The following is a 23,138-nucleotide window of genomic DNA, read 5'->3' on the forward strand; positions in this document are numbered from 1 at the left end:
TGTTCGTCCTGACGACCTCACACCACATTTATGCTCTGTCCATTCCTCTAAGATGCTGCTTCATGTCCCTTGTCAAAGTAAGTTTTGGTTCCATGTTTATAGTCTTTTTGTTTTTCATAGTTTGTTCTCCGCCACTGTGCGCGCTTTCATTTATTCCTTTTTTTTGATAATAATAAATCATGTACCTTAATTCCCGTCTCGCCCGTGCCAACTTTCCGTTGCATCCTGGAAAAGCACACACCCCGGACCAAGTCTTGACAGTTTTCATGTTAAAAAAGTGTTTTTATGTTAAAAATAAATAAATAAACTTATTTTGAAGGTGTGGCATATAGCGCTTTTCTGGACACTCCAAAGCGCTTCACAGAGTAAGGAAAACCCATCATTCATTCACTACACATTCACACTATCGTGGTGGTAAGCTACATTTGTAGCCACAGCTGCCAATTTGCACCTATAGCCACTCCAACCACCACCAAAGATTCATATACATTCATACACCAGTGTGAGTGGCACTGGCAGCAAGGTGCCTGAAGAGTCTTGCCCAAAGAGACAACGGCTGGGACTAGGATGGCGGAAGCTGGAATCAAACCTGGAACCCCTCATGTTGCTGCCAGAGCCGCTCTACCATCTGAGCCACGTCGTCCCAAATAGTGGTGGAAAAAAAACTCTTGCATTGTGTGTGTGCGAGTGTCTGCCTCTGTATGTCCATTTTGTATTAAGCTGTTAAAAAGCATAATATTTAATAAACAAACATTTGCATAAAACAAAAAATTGTCTAGTCCCATGTTGGTGTATATTTTACCAGTACACTTATTAAAGATAAAACACACTTAATCAGGTTTCATTTGGAGTTAACCATGGATTATACAATTAATCGCAATTAAATATTTTAATCGTCTGACAGCCCACATTTTAATGTATTTGTTATACATTTCAATGCAATGTTTTCCAATATTTTTTATGGTAGAATATGTTGTTTTTCTTTTTCACTAGGTAAACATATGAAATGGTTAAATGTATTCCACAACAAACGCTTATGAACAAACCGACTATTTTCTCTTTGAAAAAGTTACCTTTTAAAAAAGATCAGTTTGAGTGTATGTAGGGTGAATATAAAAAGATGTGCAGTTCAGCCTTTGGCCTAATTAGTTTTTTTTACCCATTATTGCATGAGTAAGTCCTGTCTATCCTTAATTGTGTTCAATTTAAAAATATTTATATTCCATGCCGTGTAAAAGCAATGTGAAGATATTAGAAGTATTTCCATTTTTAAGCTATTAACGCATGAATCTTCTTGAACACTGGTGCTAAATTGAGTCGTTGAAAGTGTTTGAAGCTGTGTTCACACTGCAGGGAAGAACTTAATCAAATCAAGATAGAAATAAAAACAATATTTGGGACAGTAAACATGGCCTGATATAATAGCTGCTACCTAATAATGCTAATCTTCACACTATTATCTCTCTTTAGTCTTCTGGTAATAGAGATGTAACGATAAACAGTAATAAAGATAACCGCTGAAATACTCCCAAAGGTTAGTATTATCGTATCAAATTAAAATAATCGAAAACGCGTGATTGATAACCACATTTTAATAAACTTATATACCGACTAGCGTTAGCTTGCTAGTTATCTTAAATGGTAACATGTTCGAACACAAGAGACATTAACATCTTACTCTTTACCCATTAAGAAACAACATTACCCTATATAAACCTGTATAAACACATTACTGTCTGAGTAACTAAGATATTCAGATTTAACATAAAAGCTTGGGTGTGTAGTTTTTTCCGGCGCTTAAGCGTTGCCAGGTCTGCAAGTAAACAAAATCTCCCAGAATCCTCTGCGCAGCGCGGGGCGGCAAGGTAGGGACGTAGAATGGCATAAGCAAGAAGTGAAGTGTGTTCGTAGTTGAGAGGAATTGGTTTTATTTTTACATTTTCTGACAAAACAAACCCTGGGGAACACACTCCTTGGTAAGAGAGTCTGCGTTCTCCAAAGCAATACTTTCGTCTCGAGCGTTTCCTAGGCAACACAGAGCCAGCCGGTCACGTCGAACCACACAGAGGGATTTACTATAGATGTCCGATAATAGCTTTTTTGCCGATATCCGATATTGTCCAACTCTTAATTACCGATACCGATATCAACCGATACCGATATATACAGTCGTGGAATTAACACATTATTATGCCTAATTTTGTTGTGATGCCCCGCTGGATGCATTAAACAATGTAACAAGGTATTCCAAAATAAATCAACTCAAGTTATGGAAAAATATGTCAACATGGCACTGCCATATTTATTATTGAAGTCACAAAGAGCATTATTGGTGGGCGGGGTTGGGGGGGCAGGGGGTACCGGGGGTGTATATTGTAGCGTCCCGGAAGAGTTAGTGCTGCAAGGGATTCTGAGTATTTGTTTTGTTGTTTTTATGTTGTGTTATGGTGCGGATGTTCTCCCGAAATGTGTTAGTCATTCTTGTTTGGTGTGGGTTCACAGTGTGGCGCATATTTGTAACAGTGTTAAAGTTGTTCATATGGCCACCCTCAGTGTGACCTGTATGGCTATTAACCAAGTATGCCTTGCATCCACTTGTGTATGTGAAAAGCCTTAGATATTATGTGATTGGGCCGGCACGCAAAGGCAGTGCCTTTAAGGTTTATTGGCGCTCTGTACTTCTCCCTATGTCCGTGTACACAGCGGAGTTTTAAAATGTCATAAATTTTACTTTTTGAAACCGATACCGATAATTTCCGATATTACATTTTAAAGCATTTATCGGCCGACATCCCTAGAATTTACCCCAAAAAATGTTAAACGCAGGAATTATGAGGAAACCAAAAAACTACTCAGAAAGTAAAAGATGAAAGACACTAAAGTGAACATTAGTAAGTTTTTTTTAATATTTGCTTGAAACAGTGGACGTTCTTTGCTCTTAAAAATGTACGTTTGAAGTAATAAATATGATTCGGACATTTTAGCGTTATGTTTGTATTCAATTAAAGTAAGTGTGTTTATCCTAAACATTCCTGACACTTAATTTTACACACTAGCATTTTATACCTTCGTTTCCCATATTTTTCTCCTTTCTGGGTTGCAGAAACGTATGCAATTGCTTCCGTATTTTTTGTGAGTGGCGCATAACCATGCCGCACATCAGGGCATGTTTAATCGGCAATCATTCGGCCAACACTCCTCAACTCACTCTCCATGTGTCCATGGCTGTACGCTTAGCTTTTTCACTAGTAGCACCTGTGGTAGTAAATGAAAAACAAAATAGTAGCATAGAACAATTTTTGTAGCACAGAAAAAATTAGGAGCAATACTAAATGTCTTAAATGTCACATTTTCATTATTAACACTCAAAGTACACGTGTACTCGGACGTACAAACACAATGCTATAACAAGACCTACTGTAATGCTCGATTAAACACAGAGAATACCCCTAAACTGTGCTAGCACTGTCGGTAACACTAGTGTAGGGCTAGGTGATAAGGATCAAAAGCATCATGTACTTCCGTGTTTGGGTTGGCCAGCTGGAGTCCACGTGTCCGTTGGCTGTGCCTTTGACCAATCCTGCTGCACAAAACAGACACTGCCTTTGTGATGCCATCCACAAACCATGTTGGTCTGTTGAATGCGGATTCAAATTGGAACAATTAATTTTCATTAAACAATCTTTTTCTCGAGAGAAAAACTGGATATCATGTGTCTTCCAAAGACATGGCAGAGAAAGGAAGAGTTTATTCATTGAAATGAACTCTGCCCAACTGGCTGCTCTGCTGTCTGGAAGCTTTGCCCCTGTCGTTGTCGTGGTGGTCTGGCTTTTGTACACAGGGATGACTACACATGCAGAGTAATCCAGTCCCAAAAATTATCTTCTTTTGAATTGCAGATGGTCAAGGTAGGGTTTTCATCCCCTTTTTGTGTGTTGAGCTATTGTGCTCCTGGCCCCACTGCTGTATTTTTAAGGATTTTTGTGACTTCTTGCCTTCAATAATTACATTGGAATCTGTTTGAATCCTTGGGTATTTTGACCATCATGTTAATGATGGCTCAACTTGCTCTGCAATGGAACTTCTAATATTGACTGAGCAGCATGTTTCTGAGCCCACTTACCAAAAATGCCGTATTTTATACTTAGTTTTTACGCTTGGCTTAGACATTTTAAACGTGTCTGTAAATGATGTCCATATGAGTGATCATAGTTTTGTTTTGTTTGATCTGCACTTTAGTATTGAGCCAAAACCCTCAAATGTAGGGTCTTAGAGGCGTGTTATCACTTCTAATACTGCAGACACATGTTCTGACATGTTTGAATCTCTTTTAGTTATGGACTGTCTCAATGTGGACAATCTCATTCACTGTTTAAAAATCACTGTGTAACAATCCTGGATCAAGTGGCTCCTGTTAAATACAATTTGTCTACACAGAAAAAAGCATGCCCTTAGACAAATGATGATATACTAAGACTTAAGAGACTATGTCGAAAGCACAAACGCCTGTGGAACTCCACTAACCTTGAGGTGCACAGGATCCATCTCAGGGATCTTGTGTCATCATAGAATGTGATTGCTGAAAATGCCAGATCTGACTATATTTGTCAACTAGTAACATTGAATAAAAAAATCCCAAAGTGTTGTTTGACATGACAAATAAAAATTTAAATATTTTATGTCCTGCTGCTCCAGTTACCCCCGTTTTTATGAAGCTGACAGCTATGCCTTTTTGAGATTTTTGCACTAACATAATTAAGATGAAAAGGGATAAAATACTGCCTGTTCCGTGTGGTACTACCCCCAGTGTGTTTGTGCCTGACCCCAGCATGTGGTCTTCATTTAAAACTGTGACGTTTGCTGATATTTCGGCACTGGTGACCAAGATGAAGCCTTCTTCTTGTTCATCTGACATGCTTCCCTGTAGGCTATTCTAAAAAGTGGTTGAGGAAATTGGCCCTTGGGTAACCTCTCTTTGTCTACTGGTGTGTTTCCCAATGCTTTCCAACATGTTATACTGAAGCCATTACTTAAAAAAGACCAGATGAATCAAAATAGTTTTAGGCCCATTTTTAGGCTCCCGTTCCTGTCCAACATCCTTGAGAAGGTAGTTTATGAACAGCTGACATTTTTACTCGATCAAAGTAACATCCATGATAGGGCTGGGCGATATATCGATATACTCAATATATCGCGGGTTTGTCTCTGTGCGATATAGAAAATTACTATATTGTGATATTCGAGTATACGTTCTCACGCAGTTGCTTTTAGCTGCAGGTATTACACTACAGGCTCTTCTCACTCTTTCTAATCTCTCCTTCTCACAGAGACATAAACAAGCGCACCTTCTTACAGACGTCACATACGTATACGCCCTCGCTGAGCAAAGAGGTAGCAGCATGGCTAAAGTTAGCTGTGGTGCGAGTGGTAATACGAGAGAAAGAAGGTGCGAATCTGGTAACAAATGAAGGAAGAACTAATTCCTAAGAAAAACAGCACGGGGTCCATCGTCTGGCGGTGGTTTGGCTTCAAGTGGGAATATGTCGAACAGACAACAGTAATTTGTCAAGTGTGGGGCGAAAGCGTTGCTAAAAAGTAGCATTACTGCTAATATGGAGCATAATTTGAAAAGTCACCTGCTCGAGAATGAAGAGTGCTTACTCCCCACGTCAACATCTCCGTTCGGTGCCACACCAACAAAATGCCGAGGCAATCATTTCCACATCAACACCGTATGAAAAAAAATAGTCCACGACACAAGGAGATAACGTACGCCGGAACCTACCACATAGCGAAGGACGTACATAATTTGATTTCCTATTATGCAGCTTATTTTTATTTGACAGTTATTAAAATATCTTGTGTGAAATCATGCACAGAAGTGCACTTTATTTGTTTTAAACTATTGTAGTGGCGTTCTGTACAAAAAGTGCAGAGTTTTGTTTTGATTTGTCATCTTGAGGACATCATGCACAAAAGTGCACTCATAGCTTGTTTTAAAATGTCTCTGACAATCTTGCACGTTCTGTTTTGAAATTACATGAATGTTTGTGCCACTGCTTAATAACTGTTTAATAAATACAGTTTTGGTAAATTGACTTAGTTGTGATTTCCCTCTCTGCATGAATGTTTAAAATGAGCATATATTAATGCAGTATGAACAAGAATGTTTTAATGTAGACACATAGAATCATCATACTGGTGTGATTATATGCATCACGTGTTCATTCAAGGCTAAGGCAAAATATTGCGATATATCGTGTATCGCGATATGGCCTAAAAATATCGAGATATTAAAAAAAGGCCATATCGCCCAGCCCTAATCCATGAGTCATTTCAGTCCGGCTTCTGTAAACAACACTATGGAAACGGCTTTACTGAAAGTGTCTAGCAACATAATGATGTCTGCTGATTCTGGTAAATGCACTGTTCTGGTTCTCTTGGTTCTGTCCTTAGCCTTCGACACCGTTTATCACCAGGTTCTGCTGAGAAGACTAAATGATCAAGCAGGACTGTCAGGGTCAGTTCTACAGTGGTTCTCCTCATGTATCTGAGCGTAGCTTTAGTGTTACAGCTAATCAAATAAGGTCTGAGTAAGGTTTCGTTTTGGGTCCTGTTTTATTTTTGATGTATTTGATCCCTTTGGGAAAGATCATCCAAAGGTTTAGCAATATTTCCATCCATCCATCCCTTTTCTACTGCTCGTCCCTTTCTTTCCACCTTTTTGCTGATTATTTACATTTATCTTTACTTCTCATTTAAGCTGTCTGAGATCCAGAAGCTTAACTCCTTGCTTGATTGTTTAATGGATATAAAACAATGGCTAAGTGATACCTCCCTGCAGCTCGATGCAGACAAAACAGAAACACTGGTTATTGCAACTGATTATTCTAATCCAGGGATTAAACAATAATTGGGTGATTTAGGCCAGTCTACTAAGCCAAGCCTCAGAAACTTTGGAGTTATTTTGACAAAGACATGTCATTAGTGCAGCATTATAAACAGCTGACGAGTAATTGCTTATTTCATGTAAGGAACAGTTCTAAACTTAGAAAGATTATGTTACAGAATGATTTAGAGTTTATCACTCATGCTTTTGTGTCCTTGCGTTGTCATTGTAATAGTCGGTTTTCATGTCTGAACAAGAAGGCGCGCTCTCTCGACTGCGATTACTGCTAATTTCTGTAGCGAGAATTCTGATCCATACAAACAGACGGACCCTATTCTAAAAGTACTTTGTTGGCTGCCAATGTCCTATAGAATCAAGTTAAAATTTCTGGTTCTAGTCTTCAGAGCCTTACATGGTCAGGCTCCTTCTTATATTAGTGATCTGATTTAGCCTTACACCCCAACTCAGGCTCTGAGGTCTGAATCAAAATCTGCTGAAGGTTTCCACGCACCCGTTTTCGGACTAGAGGTGACCGATCCTTTCATGCTGTTGCTCCCATGCTTTGGAACAATCTTTCTCATTGCGCTCAAAAGACTCTGTTGACACCTTCTAATGCAAACTTTAAGGCCATATCCACACGAACACGGAAAGTTTCAAAAACACATATTTGGGGTTAAAACAATCTCCATCCACACAAGTGTAGTTTCAAAACTGTCTATGTATACACACAAACGCATATACTTGCTGCCATGCACATTTTGTCCAATCAGAAGCCTGAAAAAAAGCAGCAAATGCTGACTTGGTGGTATTACACCTCCTATTATGTTTATTTTGATATACTAGACGTACAATGGCATGTACATTATCTTTAAAACCAGCCTGCACATACACAGAATCCTGGGAACATTATTAAAGAGCGAATGTATGCCTGTGCTGCTGAAACCCAACACTCATAAAATTATAACATGTTCAGCAACATGGTGATGTATTACATGTGCAATGAAGTGTACATTATCTCTAAAATCAGCCACACTAACGAGCCAAGGAAACCTTTTTGCATGTGTAAGTGCCTATATGAAGCATACGGATGTGCGTGTGACGCTGCAAAACTCTCATGGAATTATAAAGCATTTAATCATCGATATAGTGATATGGTACATGTGAAATGAAGTGTATATTGTCTTTAACATCAGTACACACTACAAGGAGGACGCTACATTATGTTTTTTTTAGTTGTTTGGTCGCTTTTTACGCGTGAGCACAGTCGCGCCCGGCTCCATCTACAAAAATGGAAGCAAGACACATAAGTTAACCTCATGATTTGTCGTTAAACAAGGAATAAAAACATAAGATAATGTTGCACCTTTCTTATGACACAAAATAAAAAGTCTTGCTTGTCAAAGTTGTCCCATCAAGTGAAGGTTCCACAGCGATCATATCCAAAACAGCTGACTGTCATTTGCGCCGGTGGGAGTGTCGCAAAGTCCATTTTGATGTGTCTTTTTTATTCATGTTGAGTGAAAAGAGCAGCATGTTTACGTTCAAACATACAGTAGGTCATCTTATAGTGTGTTTAAAGCCAGCAAGGCAGTGTTGTAGAGCTTGGAAATAACAGCGCACAACCGTGACGTCATCACAAGTCTCCGTTTGTGCCGTGCACACACATACCCAAAGCAGAGAGTTAATAATAATAATGATAATAATAATGGATTAGATTTATATAGAACTTTTCTAGACACTCAAAGCGCTTCACAGAGAAGTGAGAAGTGAGTTTTGGAATGCTACACTTTGGCAAGCGTTTGCAAAAGTCTGCGTTTTTAAAGGAAAAAGTATCCATCTGCATGTGGACAAGAGGCCTAAACGCAGAGATAAGTATGTGTTTATTAAGTATCTGTGTTTGTGTCGACATGGCCTAAGACTCATTTATTTGTTAATTAGCTACTCTTGGGCTGCTATGATTTTATGGTGTCTTTAATTTTGTTTTTATATTGCTTTTTATTGTTTATTTATACTATGTTTTTATATTGTGATTTAATATCGTATATTTATATTGGCCTTTTATATTAGGTGTAACTTCTAATATTTTAACTGTGTTGTGAAGCGCTTTTTGTCTGTGAAAGGTATACAGTACAAATAATTGTTACTTACCTATTTACTGTAAATTCCGGACTATAAGCTGCTACTCTTTTGTACGCTTTGAACCCTGCGACTTATTAAACGGTGCGGCTAATTTATTGATATTACTTTGCTGATAGTTTAGTTAAAAAAAACCAAGCAAAGATACTAAACAGGTGTTATTGTTTGTGCAATGTTGGCACCTTTTGGACGAGTTCGCTCACTGCAGGCGCTGCAATGCTGCAGTGTCCTTCCATTTAGTGCTTTCAAACAGAAGTAGAAGTGCCATTTCATCGTCAAGTCATCTATAGCGTTTCTATTCGTATATAGTCTTCATTCATCACTCCAACCACGTTTGTAAGTTTTACAGTATATTTAAAACACTTCTTACTTACTAAACAGTCTCATGTGTGATGTCTGTATAAGTGTTTTCATTCATATTTGTACATGTAAACCAGGGTTTCCCCTACATATAATTAATCGTGGCACGGCGCCTCAGCAAAATTAAACCTGCCACACCTTACAAATAAGAGTCTTTTACATGGAAACAAATTAAGGTAATCCATTATATGAATGTATATACAGTATATCCTATTATTCATGTACTACTGACTAGTGATGCACCGAAAATTTGGCCACCGAAAGATTTTGATCACCGAAACAGCACTGCCATAACAGGGTATTTTGATGATGTAAGGAAGGTAGCATGTTTTTGATGTGGACGTACTTTAATATATCCTAGATATACTCGCGAACAGCGATCTACAAAATGTGCAATGTACAAAAATTGCCTTGTTCTAACATGTCAGAGGCTGTTCACATTGGAAACCTGCTGGACATTTGTGTTTACAGAGTTTGTGAAAATGAGCATTGCCTACTTGAAAGACCAGCAGGTGCCACTGGTATACAGCCTGTGTTACATTGTACAGTTAAGTAGCAACAATTGAACAATAGAGCAAATCGATGTAATATAAGAAAACATATATGTTAATACTAATAACACATATTTGATTATAAATGTATGCACAACATTATTTTACCCTTTTTAAATAATTTATATCCATCATTGCCAATTATGAAAATTTTACGATGACATCATATTGACCACACCCCTAGCAACGCCCCCACCGCCACAAGTATATTGGCAAACCGGGTATGTGTAAAAATAAACATATAGTATGTAAATGTCCACATACAATATGGAAGTGTAAACATTTGTAAATGTAAACATTCACAAGTGTAAACACATATAAATGTAAACACATGTAAGTGTAAACAATATGGGAATGTGAACATACAGTATGTAAATGTAAACATATCTAAACGTCGACAGTTTATATGTATCAACATACAGTATATAAGTGTAAAAATGTGAAAGTCAGTATATAAACAGTATATACATTTAAACGGATGTAAATGTAAACATACAGAACATAAGTGTAAAGTACATATGTAATGTAAACATAAAGTATGTAAATGTCAACATATGTAGATGTAGACACAATATGTAAAAGTAATATAAATGTAAACATATGTAACATATGTATGCAAATGTCAGCATATGTAAATGTCAACATACAATTTTAGTGTAAACAGATGTAAATGTCAATATACTGCATATAGATGTCAGCATATGTAAATATCAACATTAGGGCTGTGACTCTTTGGGCACCACACGATTCAATTCGATTTTTAGTGTGCAGCTGGGATAGGCCCCAGCATCCCCTGCGACCCCGTAAGGACAAGCGGTAGGAAATGGATGGATGGATGGATGGGCAACAATTCAATTTAGAAAAACTACATTCCTCCATAAAATAGATGAAACAGCTCTGATGAATTTTCATGTTACTTAAAAGAAAACTGGTTGTGTTAAATAAGTTTCTACCCAAACATTAAATACAGTCAATTACAAATAAGGCAACAAGAGAAGCATCCAACACTTCTTTTTCTAAAATAAATTTGTACAGTAGATATGGGCATCTACATGATCAATATGAATTGCCTGAGTGGCTGGAAAGGATAAATTAAAATAAATTAACATTTATTTTTTTTAAATCCATTTTGGATTTTTGTTCTAATCGATTAAGAATCGATACAAATAAGAATCACAATTCATTCGAAAAACTTTTTTTTACACTCCTAGTCAACACAGTATGTAATTTCAAACTTTTAAAAATGTCAACATACAGTATGCAAGTGTAGACATATGTACATGTAAACATACGGTATGCAAGTGTAAACATATGTAAATACAGTATGCAGTGTTTCCCCCAGAAAATTTGTTAGTTAAGGTGGTGTCTCTTCAGGGGGATGGAGGGGGTTGGTGGGTGTAAGGAACAGCGTAACTCGGCCTGTCGGCATCACGTCTCCATCTCATTGCTGCCACCACAGCCTGGGGGGGCAATAGACTACAGAGTATGGTGAAGTAGGCTGGCTTCGTCGCGTGAGAAAGCCTACAATTTTTGGTTGTGTTTTCCGCTCCATATGCTGAATACCGATATACTATACATATCTCTATATTTTTTCCGTAAAGTAAAAACAATACACAATCTAGTTACCTGAGATACTAAGTCATTATTATGACTTAGTAAGTCAATATTTTGACTTCTTACTAATTTACTCAGTCAAAATAATGACTTAATAAGTCAAATTAATGACTTACTGTAAGTAAGCGTTTCAAAAAAAGAGTTAAAAGTGGGGCCACATGCTGACATATGTTCAACTCATCATGCTTAATTTATTACAGCATTTGGGAAGCCTGTAGTTGATTTTTATTATGTAAATGTTATATCTTTAACAACATGTGATAGCAGGGACCCTGCCATTCAAAACTAGGCTACTACATTACTAATGATTAATGTAACTATAGCTGAAAAAATAGTACAATAGCAATAGGATAGACTATTCATCCCTGAACACCATGGCGTTCATGTAGGCTTTATGATGCAGTTACATTATTATATCAACTATCAAAAACAGCTTAAGGAAACTCTTCTTTTAACATAATGTCGTTTTTTGCTGCTTCAACACAGTTCAATCAACAGAGAAAAAGGTAAAGTGAAATAACTTAGTTGTTAACTGTAGGTCGATAATGCTTGTCTTTTTCTCAGATAGACAGGGCTTTGCTGTCCGTTTAATGTGGGGCGCACACGCACGCACACACACACACCGCACATTGAGCTAACGTTATGCTAAAAGCTAATTAGCCTTCACCTCAAGGACTGCGAGCGAGCTGAGCTGCCGCTTATGTTTCTAGAACGTCAACGGGCTCATAGTGATGTTACTAGTAGTTGACTGGGAGGTGTTATTATAATTTGGAGATAGTCCGCTGCCTTATGCTTACCTGCAAAACACCTATCTGCTCACCCGCACCGTCTCTCCTCTCTGCCTGCCTCTGTCATGAGCACTGACTCCATGCGCTCTGAATACGCACTGCTGATTGGCTGTTACATGCGCTCTGAATACGCACTGCTGATTAGCTGTTATAAGGGCTCTGAATACGCATTGCTGATTGGCTGTTACATGCGCTCTGAATACGCACTGCTGATTGGCTGTTACCGCTCTGTGTGTAACCAATCAGATGGTCCTGTAGGTGGGACAATGCTGGGTGCTGCAGAGACATACTGACAAAGGCAGAGGCAGAACTAAGCGGAGCAGCTTGTTAAGACTTTAGTTTAGGCAGTGGCTCTTTGTTGTTAAGGCGGCCGCCTTAACAACAAAGCGCTGTGTACACATAATAAGATGTCCACATACTGGATACAAATGTCAACACAAAGTATATCAATGTCAACATACAGTATGTTAGGCATGGGCGATATATCGATTTTCTTGAAATGTTCGAGTTTTTTGTTGCAAGTGATTTAAAAAATAAAAAGTTTTTTTTTTTCTCCTCTTACTCCAGCATAACTTTTGCCCCCAGGAGCTTTCGTAACACTGTCCTGCCTCTTTACTTCTTTCGCTAAGATTTAAAACATTGCTGATGCTAACAAGTAGAGGTGGGAGTTTTTGGGCACCGATAACGATTACGATTCAAGAGCTATAATTCGATTAAAAATCGATTATTGATGCAACTTTTTCAAATGTATATTGATGCAGTTTTAAATTTCTTTTTGTTTCACTAAATAAACATTCATCACTTGCAACTTCTAAAAACAGTGCATTTGTAATAACAACCAGTTAAATTAATTCCAGTCACATTTATTAATTTAATGGTAGTGTGCAAAACTGGAACACAAGTGCCCTATAATAGAGGAGCTGGTCGATTTCTCGGTAAGGTGGCTCTCTGCAGTCAGACAAATTTTTTAACTGTCTCCATTACTTTATTTATAAAAAATTAATCGATTATCGATTTTTGACGTTTACTAATCGATTTTATAATCGTCAATGTCCGAATTGCAATGCATCTAAAAATCGCTTATTTCCCCACCTCTAGTAACGAGAGCGAGACATTTGTTCCAAAAAAAAGAAAAGTGTTGTCAGTACTTTGTTTTTGCGGCAACAGGAATGGAACAAATGACTGCACACGGCAAAAAAAGGCAACAGCACAACAAACGTATTCCTGCATTTGAACCCGAAGCCTCCAGCCGAGTGCGGGAAATACAACTACTTTACAAGGCGAACAAGACTGTCACAACAAACAAACTTCCGCTAAACAGCAGCGTATTGTGGTGGAATCATTTACACCAGGTATGTATGATGATCAGTATTCTGATGTACCCTGGCACGCTACTTTTGATGTGGTTGTTTTGTATGTAAACATGTCAGCGTCTAAAGTACAGCAAGTTCAATGCAGGAAATATACATTTACTATAAATAAAGCAACAACCAGAACTAAACACAAAAATTAAAATGATATCAAATAAAAAAGGCAACATAACATACACCAGACAAAAAACATATGCACACAAACCCACTCCTACTATCTATGAGGGAACAAATCAATAATTGAAATGAAAACCTTCAGCTTGCAATCCGAACAATATTTGCTTTGTGGACCAGGAGCTATGACAGCCATGGAAGCATATTCAGTGTATTTATTGACCATAAGTAACACAATGCAGAAAAAAAAAGCTGCTGTAACTGGCGACAAACTGCCACTGCTAAGCTAATACACACAACAAATTAACTAATTTTCAAAAGTAATTTTCCACCACACCAAGATGTGTGAATGAAAGAAAAAGCCTGCATTAATCCACTTGACTTACTGAAACTATAGTCTCTTCAATGGTTTTATTGATTATTTATTTACATACAATGTATAATACTACATTTTATTTGCAGAATATTAAAGACAGAAGTTTCACTTTATTAATCTCAATGTCGTAGATAATTATTTATTTGCATGCTATGTTATATTTTTGTTAACAGTAATATTTTATTCACAACAGACGTATTGCCTTCCAGAGGAAGCTCTAAGAATTCTTTGAACATTATTCCAAAAAAAGTACAATTTATATTTGGTCTAAAAAGAATAACATTATTCAACTTAAAATTTTGCTAAGAGTAAGATGCAGTATGCAATTACTAATTTTTGATCAAAATAAAATAAAACCTAATTATTAAACCGTATTATCTCTGTCGTTTGTATTCAAAGGGTTGTTTAAAAAGTAGGGGATAAAAATCAGAAAAAAACATAAATCACATGTTTTGTGGAAAATCATTTTATTTTTAGGCCGTGTCGCCCAGGCTCACAGTATGTATATGTATAGGTAAACATGCAAATGTCAACATACATTATGTACGTAAAAACATACATTATGTCAACACACAGTATGTCGGTGTAAACATATGGAAATGTAAACATGTCACACTGAATGAAGCTGAAGTATAGAAAATAAAGTACCATAGCAGAAGTACCTTGATTTTTTGTACGCCCAAATTTGTGTATGGTTAGGTTTTTGGCAAAAACTTTCCTTGAAATTTAGCCCCATTTTGGGTATACACGTATTAAACTAGTGGTTACCAAACTTTTTTCACCAAGTACGACCTCAGAAAAAAACTTGGCTCTCCACCATAATGAGCAACATTAAAACACGGTAGCGTAGTAGGCCCAAGTACTCATTAAAAACAATGCAGAGGTTTTATTTAACAATAATATTTAATATGGTGTAATATTTAAACAGTAACACTGTGTTTGAATATAGGAAAAAAAACAATGTACTTTAATAAAGTAATTATTGGGCGTACCACTAGGACAGCAAAAAAAAGCAAATCAGCTGTCTTGAAGTATAAACCACTCCCAGAGCATTTTTCAAGTTTCATTACGTTGTTCCGAGTTGTTAGAAGAATTTTACAATTTTGTCAGTGATGTTTTGTTAGTAAAAAAAACTTAAATCTTTATATCGTTTATCTGTGATTGGAGACTGTATTTGTGTTTAGTGAGTTGTGAAAATGAGCTTCACCTACTTAAAAGACCAAGAGCTGCCACTGGTATATGTTCTGTGAAAAAGGTACAATTGAAAAATAGAGCAAAACGATATAATATAAGATAACATATATATATGTTATTACTAATTACTAATAACACATATTTAATTTTACATGTTTACATACAGAAAGTACAGTAGCATAGTAGGCCCAATTATTCATTAAAACAAGGCAGATGTTTTATTTAACAATTATATTTAATACTGTGTAATATTACACACAGTTTGAACAGTAACACTGTGGTTGAATATAGGAAAACAAAACAATGTACTTTAATCAAGTGATTATTTGGCATACCATTAGAGGGAGCCTGCGTACCACCAGTAGTGTTTTTCATTATCATTTTGTAGAATGTAGTTACAGTAGCATAGTAGGCCCAGGTTTTCATTAAAAAACAAGGCAGAGGTTTTATTTAACAAGTATACTTAACACTGAGTAACATTACACACAGTTAGAACAGTAAGACTGTGTTTGAATATAGAAAAAACCCCAATGTACTTTAATCAAGTGATTATTTGGCGTACCACTGGATGGAGCCGGCGTACCACCACTTGTGTTTTTCATGATCATTTTGTAGAATGTAGTTTTCAAACTAAGAATGCAAGTGTTGGTGATTCAGTATGTACTTTTTTATGATTACAACTGCAAAATAAATCACCATGGGATCAAAGAGGTGAGAAAAATCATTGAATTCAGGAAAGAACTTGTAGTAAAGTACAACGGTGACGTTAAGTGTGGTTCTGCCCTCCTCCCTTTCTGCTCATCGCCATCTTTGCCAACAAGTGTTCTCTAAAGCAGTGGTTTTCAAACCCTGCGCCGAGGCACACTGGTGCGCCGTGAGATACAGTCTGGAGTACCACGGGAGATTATGTAATTTCACCTAATTGGGTTAAAAATATTTTTAGCAAACCAGTAATTATAATACGCAAATAATGTACCGTTGTTGAGTGTGTGTGCTGTCTGGAGCTCGGCAGAGTAACCGTATAATACTCTTCCATATCAGTAGCTGGCAGCAGGTAGCTAATTGCTTTGTCGTGATCACAATATGCAGACGACAGCCGGAGGCAGCGTGCAGGTCAAAAGGTATCTAATGCTTAAACCAAAAATAAACAGAAGGCGAGTGCCGCTAAGAAAAAGCATCGAAGCTTAGGGAAGGCTACGCAGAACGAAACTAAAACTGAACTGCCTACAAAGTAAACAAAAACAGAATGCTGGACGACAGCAAAGACTTACAGCGTGTGGAGCAGAGAAGGCGTCCACGAAGTACATCCGAACATGACATGACAATCAACAATGTCTCCACAAAGAAGGATAAAAACAACAGAAATAGTATTGATTGCTAAAACAAAGCAGGTGCGGGGAATAGCGATCAGGGAAGAAATTAAACTGCTACAGGAAAATACCAACAAAACAGGAAAAGCCACCAAAATCGGAGCGCAAGACAAGAACTAAAATACTACACACAGGAAAACACCAAAAAATTCTAAATAAGTCAAGGCGTGATTTGATAGATCGTGACAGTACACCTACTATTTGAGACAAGAGCTATAGTGATGCATGCTTAGTTACGGTTTGAATTCATTTCCAGCAATTGCCAGAACAACATTTTAATGTCTGCTGAGTTTAATTGTTTAATGTTTTCTGCTGGTGGTGTGCCTCCGCATTTTTTCAACGAAAAAAATGTGCCTTGGCTCAAAAAAGGTTGTCCATTCATACATTTCACATTCCATGTGGAATTTCATTATTCTTATGAAAAAATGTATTCTATTCCTTTTGGGACGGATTACTAACAACTGAGGTACACAAATAAAGATGTGACCCCGGAAAAAACAAGCGGTAGATAACGTAGATTGGATATTTGTTTTGTCACATTACTATACAATATATAATACATAGATGGTATCACAGGTTATCGTTCGCATGAATATGATATGACATCATGTGATATATTTATACTGTATGTGTGTTAAGAGGTTTGTTGCTAACATTGATTGTATATGAAATGTGCTAGAGATGACAGTATATATCATTGTAGAGGAGATGAAAGTATATTTTCATTGTCGATTAGAAATAAGTGATTTCTTGACTCACCTCTTTGGCAATAAGATTTAAAGCCTCGTCTTCTGCTGTACTTCTGTCCTTGTTGCTGCTTCGCTTACGTCCTGTTACTTGACTGCCCATGTTGGACATGTCAGACTTGTTGTTGGACATGTTGGACTTCTTGTCCAACACTTTCAAGCTTCTGTTCGCCCCAACGATGACACCAAAGAATATCCCAAAGTTCACACCGACCGACAGCTAACACGTTAACTTATAAAACATGAAAGCAAACGCAGCTTTACTCACGTAAGGGCATGTATAGTGAAGTGGTACATTCAAATAGCACATTCATTTAGTACATTAATGTAGTAAAAGTCTTGAAGAACATTAATGCGGTACACTACAGCCTGTAGTCAACTCCTGTAGCACACAGTTGTTCGTGACGTCACACATCTGTCTTTCCTGTGCTCGCTCGCAAGGCGCATGCGCGTTGAGACGCGCACCCTTTGAAGACAAGGAATAAGAATGGCTGCTTATGCTTAATAAAATGAATGTATTGGTTTTTAGATGTTTACTTGTCCCACCTCTGAAATGTTCATCAGGTCCCTCAGGTCAGCTGATCAGCTACTCAGGGAGGTGCCGAAATCCAAACACAAGTTTTGTACTTTTCAAGACAATTTAAACTCATACATTTTAATGTTTGTTTGATTGCTATTCCCGCAGTTTGTATGTTTTTGAAGTACATCACTTTGTTTTCAACATTGTAAAATGATTTATGAATACAGTTGAAACGCAAATATAGGTCATAATGATGGAAACGTTGCCACTCAGTGGTCAAATTATGCAAGTGCAAGCCTCCATCACGTTTCACTATAACGTTAGAAGAACGTTAGGTAAAGTTTAGTTAAAAGCGATCGTGTGCAAGTTCTTAAATTAAATTTTACTTTTCTGAACAATATCCAGTGTTGTGGTATTTCAATTAACTGGAATCCAGTGTGCTGTGGGGGCCTATTGTAGTGAATCACACCTGAGCCATCATAAATTAATAAAATCTTTAATTGACATGTGAAAGCACTGAGCCCTGGGACGGACAGGCTTCACAGTGTCTTGGCTGAATGAGCAGGTATCGGAGACCTCAGTCTCCTTGGATGTATCTTTGCTCATCCATGCGAACTGGACACTGGCCGAGTTAGTGGGTCTGCTCCTGTCTCTGGCCATGCTCCCTCCACCCCAATAGACGATGGTGTGGAAAACCGCAGAAGCCACCACAATGTATATGTTTCTTTTACTTTTTATTCATAGCTGTATGTAGAAGTGGCTGGTTGCATCAGCTCTGCTCTTTTAATGTCTTTAATGTCCTTTGTGTTCTTTGATGTTTCCCTCTTGCACACAAGCCTGGGCCCCATTTTTTTTCTCACCCCGCCCCCCCATTGTTTACCTGTATCTCACCTTTTTTGTAAGGGGCGCCGGAAGTAGGCAGACCCATCAGCGATCCCGTTCTGTCTCCCTGCAATGTTTGTCTGAACTTGAATGGGATTGTGCTGAAAATCTAAATTTACCCTCAGGGATTAATACAGTATTTCTGATTCTGATACTCATACTGAAAGTAAACAATGTGATAAATAACATTTCACAACAATCACTCTCGGGATCTAGATACAGTATCTGGTCAGGACACTCCTCACTCTTTTGCCTTCACCTTTATTGTTCATTCATATTTGGTTACTTGATATACTCTGGGCCTTGAGTAATCCCTTGACATACATCGTGGACAATAACTGATACAGTCTGCTTTGCCAGTCCAAATGCATTCGCTGTTTTCTGTAGTCTTCCCTCGTCGGCCAGGTAATACAAAGCACACGCTACCTTTTTTATCACATCTACAAGAGCCCGCATTCTCGTTGTCTCTCCTCGACAAATGGACAACGTTTTTCGATAAGTAGAATCACAGCTGACCTGGACATTCGAAAGTTCTCTTGCCATTCTTCTGGCACATCACACTCGTTGACAAACATATCCCACCAGGCTGCCGTTCTACCAGGCCTTATCATAAACCGTTGCTCAACATTGCTATGTTGCCGTCTGAGATGCATTGTATCCGAAATAGCTGCAATCGTGCATTTCCTTCTCTTAAGGTATTCTTGTGTGATTTCCACAAGAGTCTGTACATGTAGAAGAAGGAGAAAAACAGGCATGTCTGGATGACTCGCCTGCATCTTTCCAGTGGTTACCTCTGAGTTACAAAACTGGTTGTAATGAAGGTGGCTGTGGCGCTTTCTTTCTGACGTCACTTCCTGTGTTGGGCATGGTCTTTCTGACGTCACTTCCAGAGCTAAGAGCCGGAGATTCAAGAAATACACGGCGCACTTACCCGTGTAAAAATTATCCAAGGAGGAGAACCTTAAACAATGGGTTAGTGTGGCTGAAACGGGGCTCAGGCTAAATAATTATTTGTTTAAGGAATTATCCGGCTTAATGTAGACAGAGCCTTAGTCATAGGGGACTCCATCACCCGGGACATGCAGTTTAGTAAACCAGCCATAATTTACTGTATTCCCGGGGCCAGAGTACTTGACATTGAAGCTAGTCTTAGGGAGCGGACTTGCAACAGGCCTAGTAAACACGTATGACAGGCCAATCGCACCACTAGCTACGCGAACATAGTTCCACTCATCGGCTCCAATGACTCTAGGATGAGACAGTCAGAGATTACAAAGAGGAACACTTGTAATTAGGGTGACCATTTCCATGATACCAAAAAGGAGGACATTATGCGGCATATCAATAAATTACTATGGTGTACATAGGACTCTGGTATACTCTTATTTATAGTACAATTTTGAGTGGTTTAAAGATGATGTTTGTGTGGCTGAATAGGAAAAAATATTAAAGTCAAGTGTTTGTTAACAGTATTTGTATTTATTCAATACATTGTGGTGTTCAAAAAGTGACCACTGAGATGAATATTTTCAAGTGCAGAGTGCCACAAAGCATAACATGTGTGGACTTAAATGTAGTTAACATATATAATTAAAAAAAAATGCCACAAAAATGTTTCCACATCAACATCAAGGCTGCTTGCTGCATATCTGGTTGCGTTATGCAGAATATGGGCCAAACAGTTTGCAGTGAGCACATCTTTTTGGCTCAGTTTCAGCTTCTGATACACTGTTATGTTTGCCACAATTGACACTGGCATTGTCTGCTGCATATGCAGACATGTTTTTCACCTCTAAGCCAGACATCTCAAGTTTTGCCAGCAGCTGGTTTGTTATGGCTTCTGACGTTTCGTTGCTGTCACTATAAAAATCCAACAGGACATGTTGGATGCCTTCATCAAAGTGAAAATACCTTACCACAATGGGAAAACACTTGTTTGTTCCTTTATTTGAGGCGTCGGTTGCCACGGAAAAGGGTAGGTTGTTTTCTTTTATGTAGTCGGTATGTTCCTGTACCGAATAGTGAGCGATGACGTTCTCGCACAATGCCTTGGCTTTTGTTCGGCCACAGGCCATCCCTTTAGCTGTGGGATAGTCACTGAAAATCTCCCGGTCCACTTTCATGCCACAGTCTAAACTTCTGTAGGACTGGTGATGCTTTACAGCAGTGGTTCTCAACCTTTTTTCAGTGATGTACCCCCTGTGAACATTTTTTTAATTCAAGTGCCCCCTGATCAGAGCAAAGCATTTTTGGTTGAAAAAAAGAGATAAAGAAGTAAAATACAGCACTATGTCATCAGTTTCTGATTTATTAAATTGTATAACAGTGCAAAATATTGCTCATTTGTAGTGGTCTTTCTTAAACTATTTGGAAAAAAATATGTAAAATAATTAAAAACTTGTTGAAAAATAAACAAGTGATTCAATTATAAATAAAGATTTCTACACATAGAAGTAATCATCAACTTAAAGTGCCCTCTTTGGGAATTGTAATAGAGATTCATCTGGATTCAGGAACTTAATTCTAAACATTTCTTCACAAAAAAAGAAATCTTTAACATCAATATTTATGGAACATGTCTACAAAAAATGTAGCTGTCAACACTGAATATTGCATTGTTGCATTTCTTTTCACAGTTCTTTTTGACCGACATTTTAGTGAGGGTCAAACCATCATGGCATGGGGGAAACTCTGGGTTTATGGTAATGAATAGAATAGCCTACTTAATTTGATGTTCAGTTTATGAACTTACATTACATTACATACCCCCAGGGTACCATTTGAGAACCACTGCTTACAGCATGGTACACCTTGCACAGCTCCGCAGCAGTTATCTTGTCATCCAGGGGCGACGAAACTTCATGAAAAAATGTCCTCATTGAAGAGGTACCTGCCGCATGTTTATTACTTTTATGTTTATCCGTACCCGCCTGCCGTTCAATTGCAGCTTTCCCCTGATTACTTACGTCGACATCACATCGACAAAGTGTGCAGAAGCCATGGAATGAGTCTCGGCTGCTTTTCGTTATAAATTCGTGCTCTTTTATCCATTCAGAATTAAACGAGGTCTTGCGTTTTGGCATGATGCTAACTTTCTGTCAATGTTATGCCACATGGACCCTTGTTTACTTTTTTAACCAATGATAAGCAGATTTGTATCCGACACAGCTCTTGGCCAATCATTTGATACGTTACTGCGTTGGGGGCATTTTTTACGGTCTTTAAAAAGGGCATTAAAAATCCGGACTGTCCGGCCTAAATCCGGACACCCGGTCACCCTACTTGTAATCTCGCTAGAAAGATGTCTCGGCATCGAGTACTTGTCCCTGGCCTGAGAAGGACAATGATGAGAGGCATAGCAGGTTAGTCTCACTTAACAAGTGGCTGGCTAGTTTTTGTAGAGAACAAGGACCAACGTTTATTGATAATTGGCCCTCTAATTGGGGCAAACCGGGCTTGCTGAGGAGGGCCTTCACCCTAACCGGAAAGGGGCCATAACTCTCTCCAGAAATATAAATTACTATTTGAGTCAAGCCTGACTAACTACACTAGAACAAGAATACTACACAACTCACATAATGTTTTTTCTTTAGTGACTGTGCCAGAGATGGACATGCATTCTACTAAGGTGGCTAATTATGACATGTTAAATCTATTCATGGTGTTTACGTGACGTCACACATCCGGGTTATCCCGGGTCATCCGCCATCTTAGGAGGCAAACAAAACACACCTGGCCTAGTTGACACGCTTCACGATTATTGACAATAGCTTCGAGCAAACACTGGTGAAAGGCGCATAATGGTTATTTCCTGTTGGGTGAATGGATGTACAAATCGACGGGATGGATCAGTGCAGCGAGGATTTTTCAGTATTCCTAAAATTAGACACAACGAAGGAGAACAGACAAGGAAAATCAGCGAGGAGAGACGACGCTTGTGGTTGGCAAGCATCAACAGGAAAGAGGAGCCATCTCAACATTCCAAAATATGTTCTGATCACTTTGTAACAGGTAGGATTACGTCTCAATCTGTTTATTAAACATTTTAGAACGATGTATTGTTTATTTTTTTGTCAATTTGCTATTCTCGAAGCCCTTTATGGGATGGACCACGAAAGCGAAAGCCCCCCCCCCCCCTCAGGATATATAGCGCCCATCTCAGCCCAGGTTGCTTGTACACGAAATGAGTTGTAGATCTCAATGGATAAAATATTTAGGTATCAACCTT

The 23,138-nt window shown here is 38.1% G+C and overlaps 1 protein-coding gene across 14 annotated transcripts in view; it reads right to left on the reverse strand.

Moving 5' to 3' along the window:
- lrrfip1a (leucine rich repeat (in FLII) interacting protein 1a) overlaps positions 1–17,908 on the reverse strand; it is a 152,352-nt gene extending 134,444 nt beyond the window's left edge. For all 14 annotated transcript variants that reach the window (XM_061926399.2, XM_061926398.2, XM_061926396.2 and 11 more), the window contains exons 1-2: positions 17,777–17,908; positions 17,522–17,672 (exon numbers count right to left, since the gene is read on the reverse strand). In XM_061926399.2, coding sequence (XP_061782383.1) covers positions 17,522–17,672; positions 17,777–17,805 — 180 coding nt within the window. In that variant the 5' untranslated portion in view covers positions 17,806–17,908. The remainder of the gene's footprint in view (positions 1–17,521; positions 17,673–17,776) is intronic.
- Between the last annotated feature and the right edge of the window lie 5,230 nt (positions 17,909–23,138).

Source organism: Nerophis lumbriciformis, linkage group LG31 (genome assembly GCF_033978685.3).
Source record: "Nerophis lumbriciformis linkage group LG31, RoL_Nlum_v2.1, whole genome shotgun sequence".
NCBI classification, from domain to species: domain Eukaryota; kingdom Metazoa; phylum Chordata; class Actinopteri; order Syngnathiformes; family Syngnathidae; genus Nerophis; species Nerophis lumbriciformis.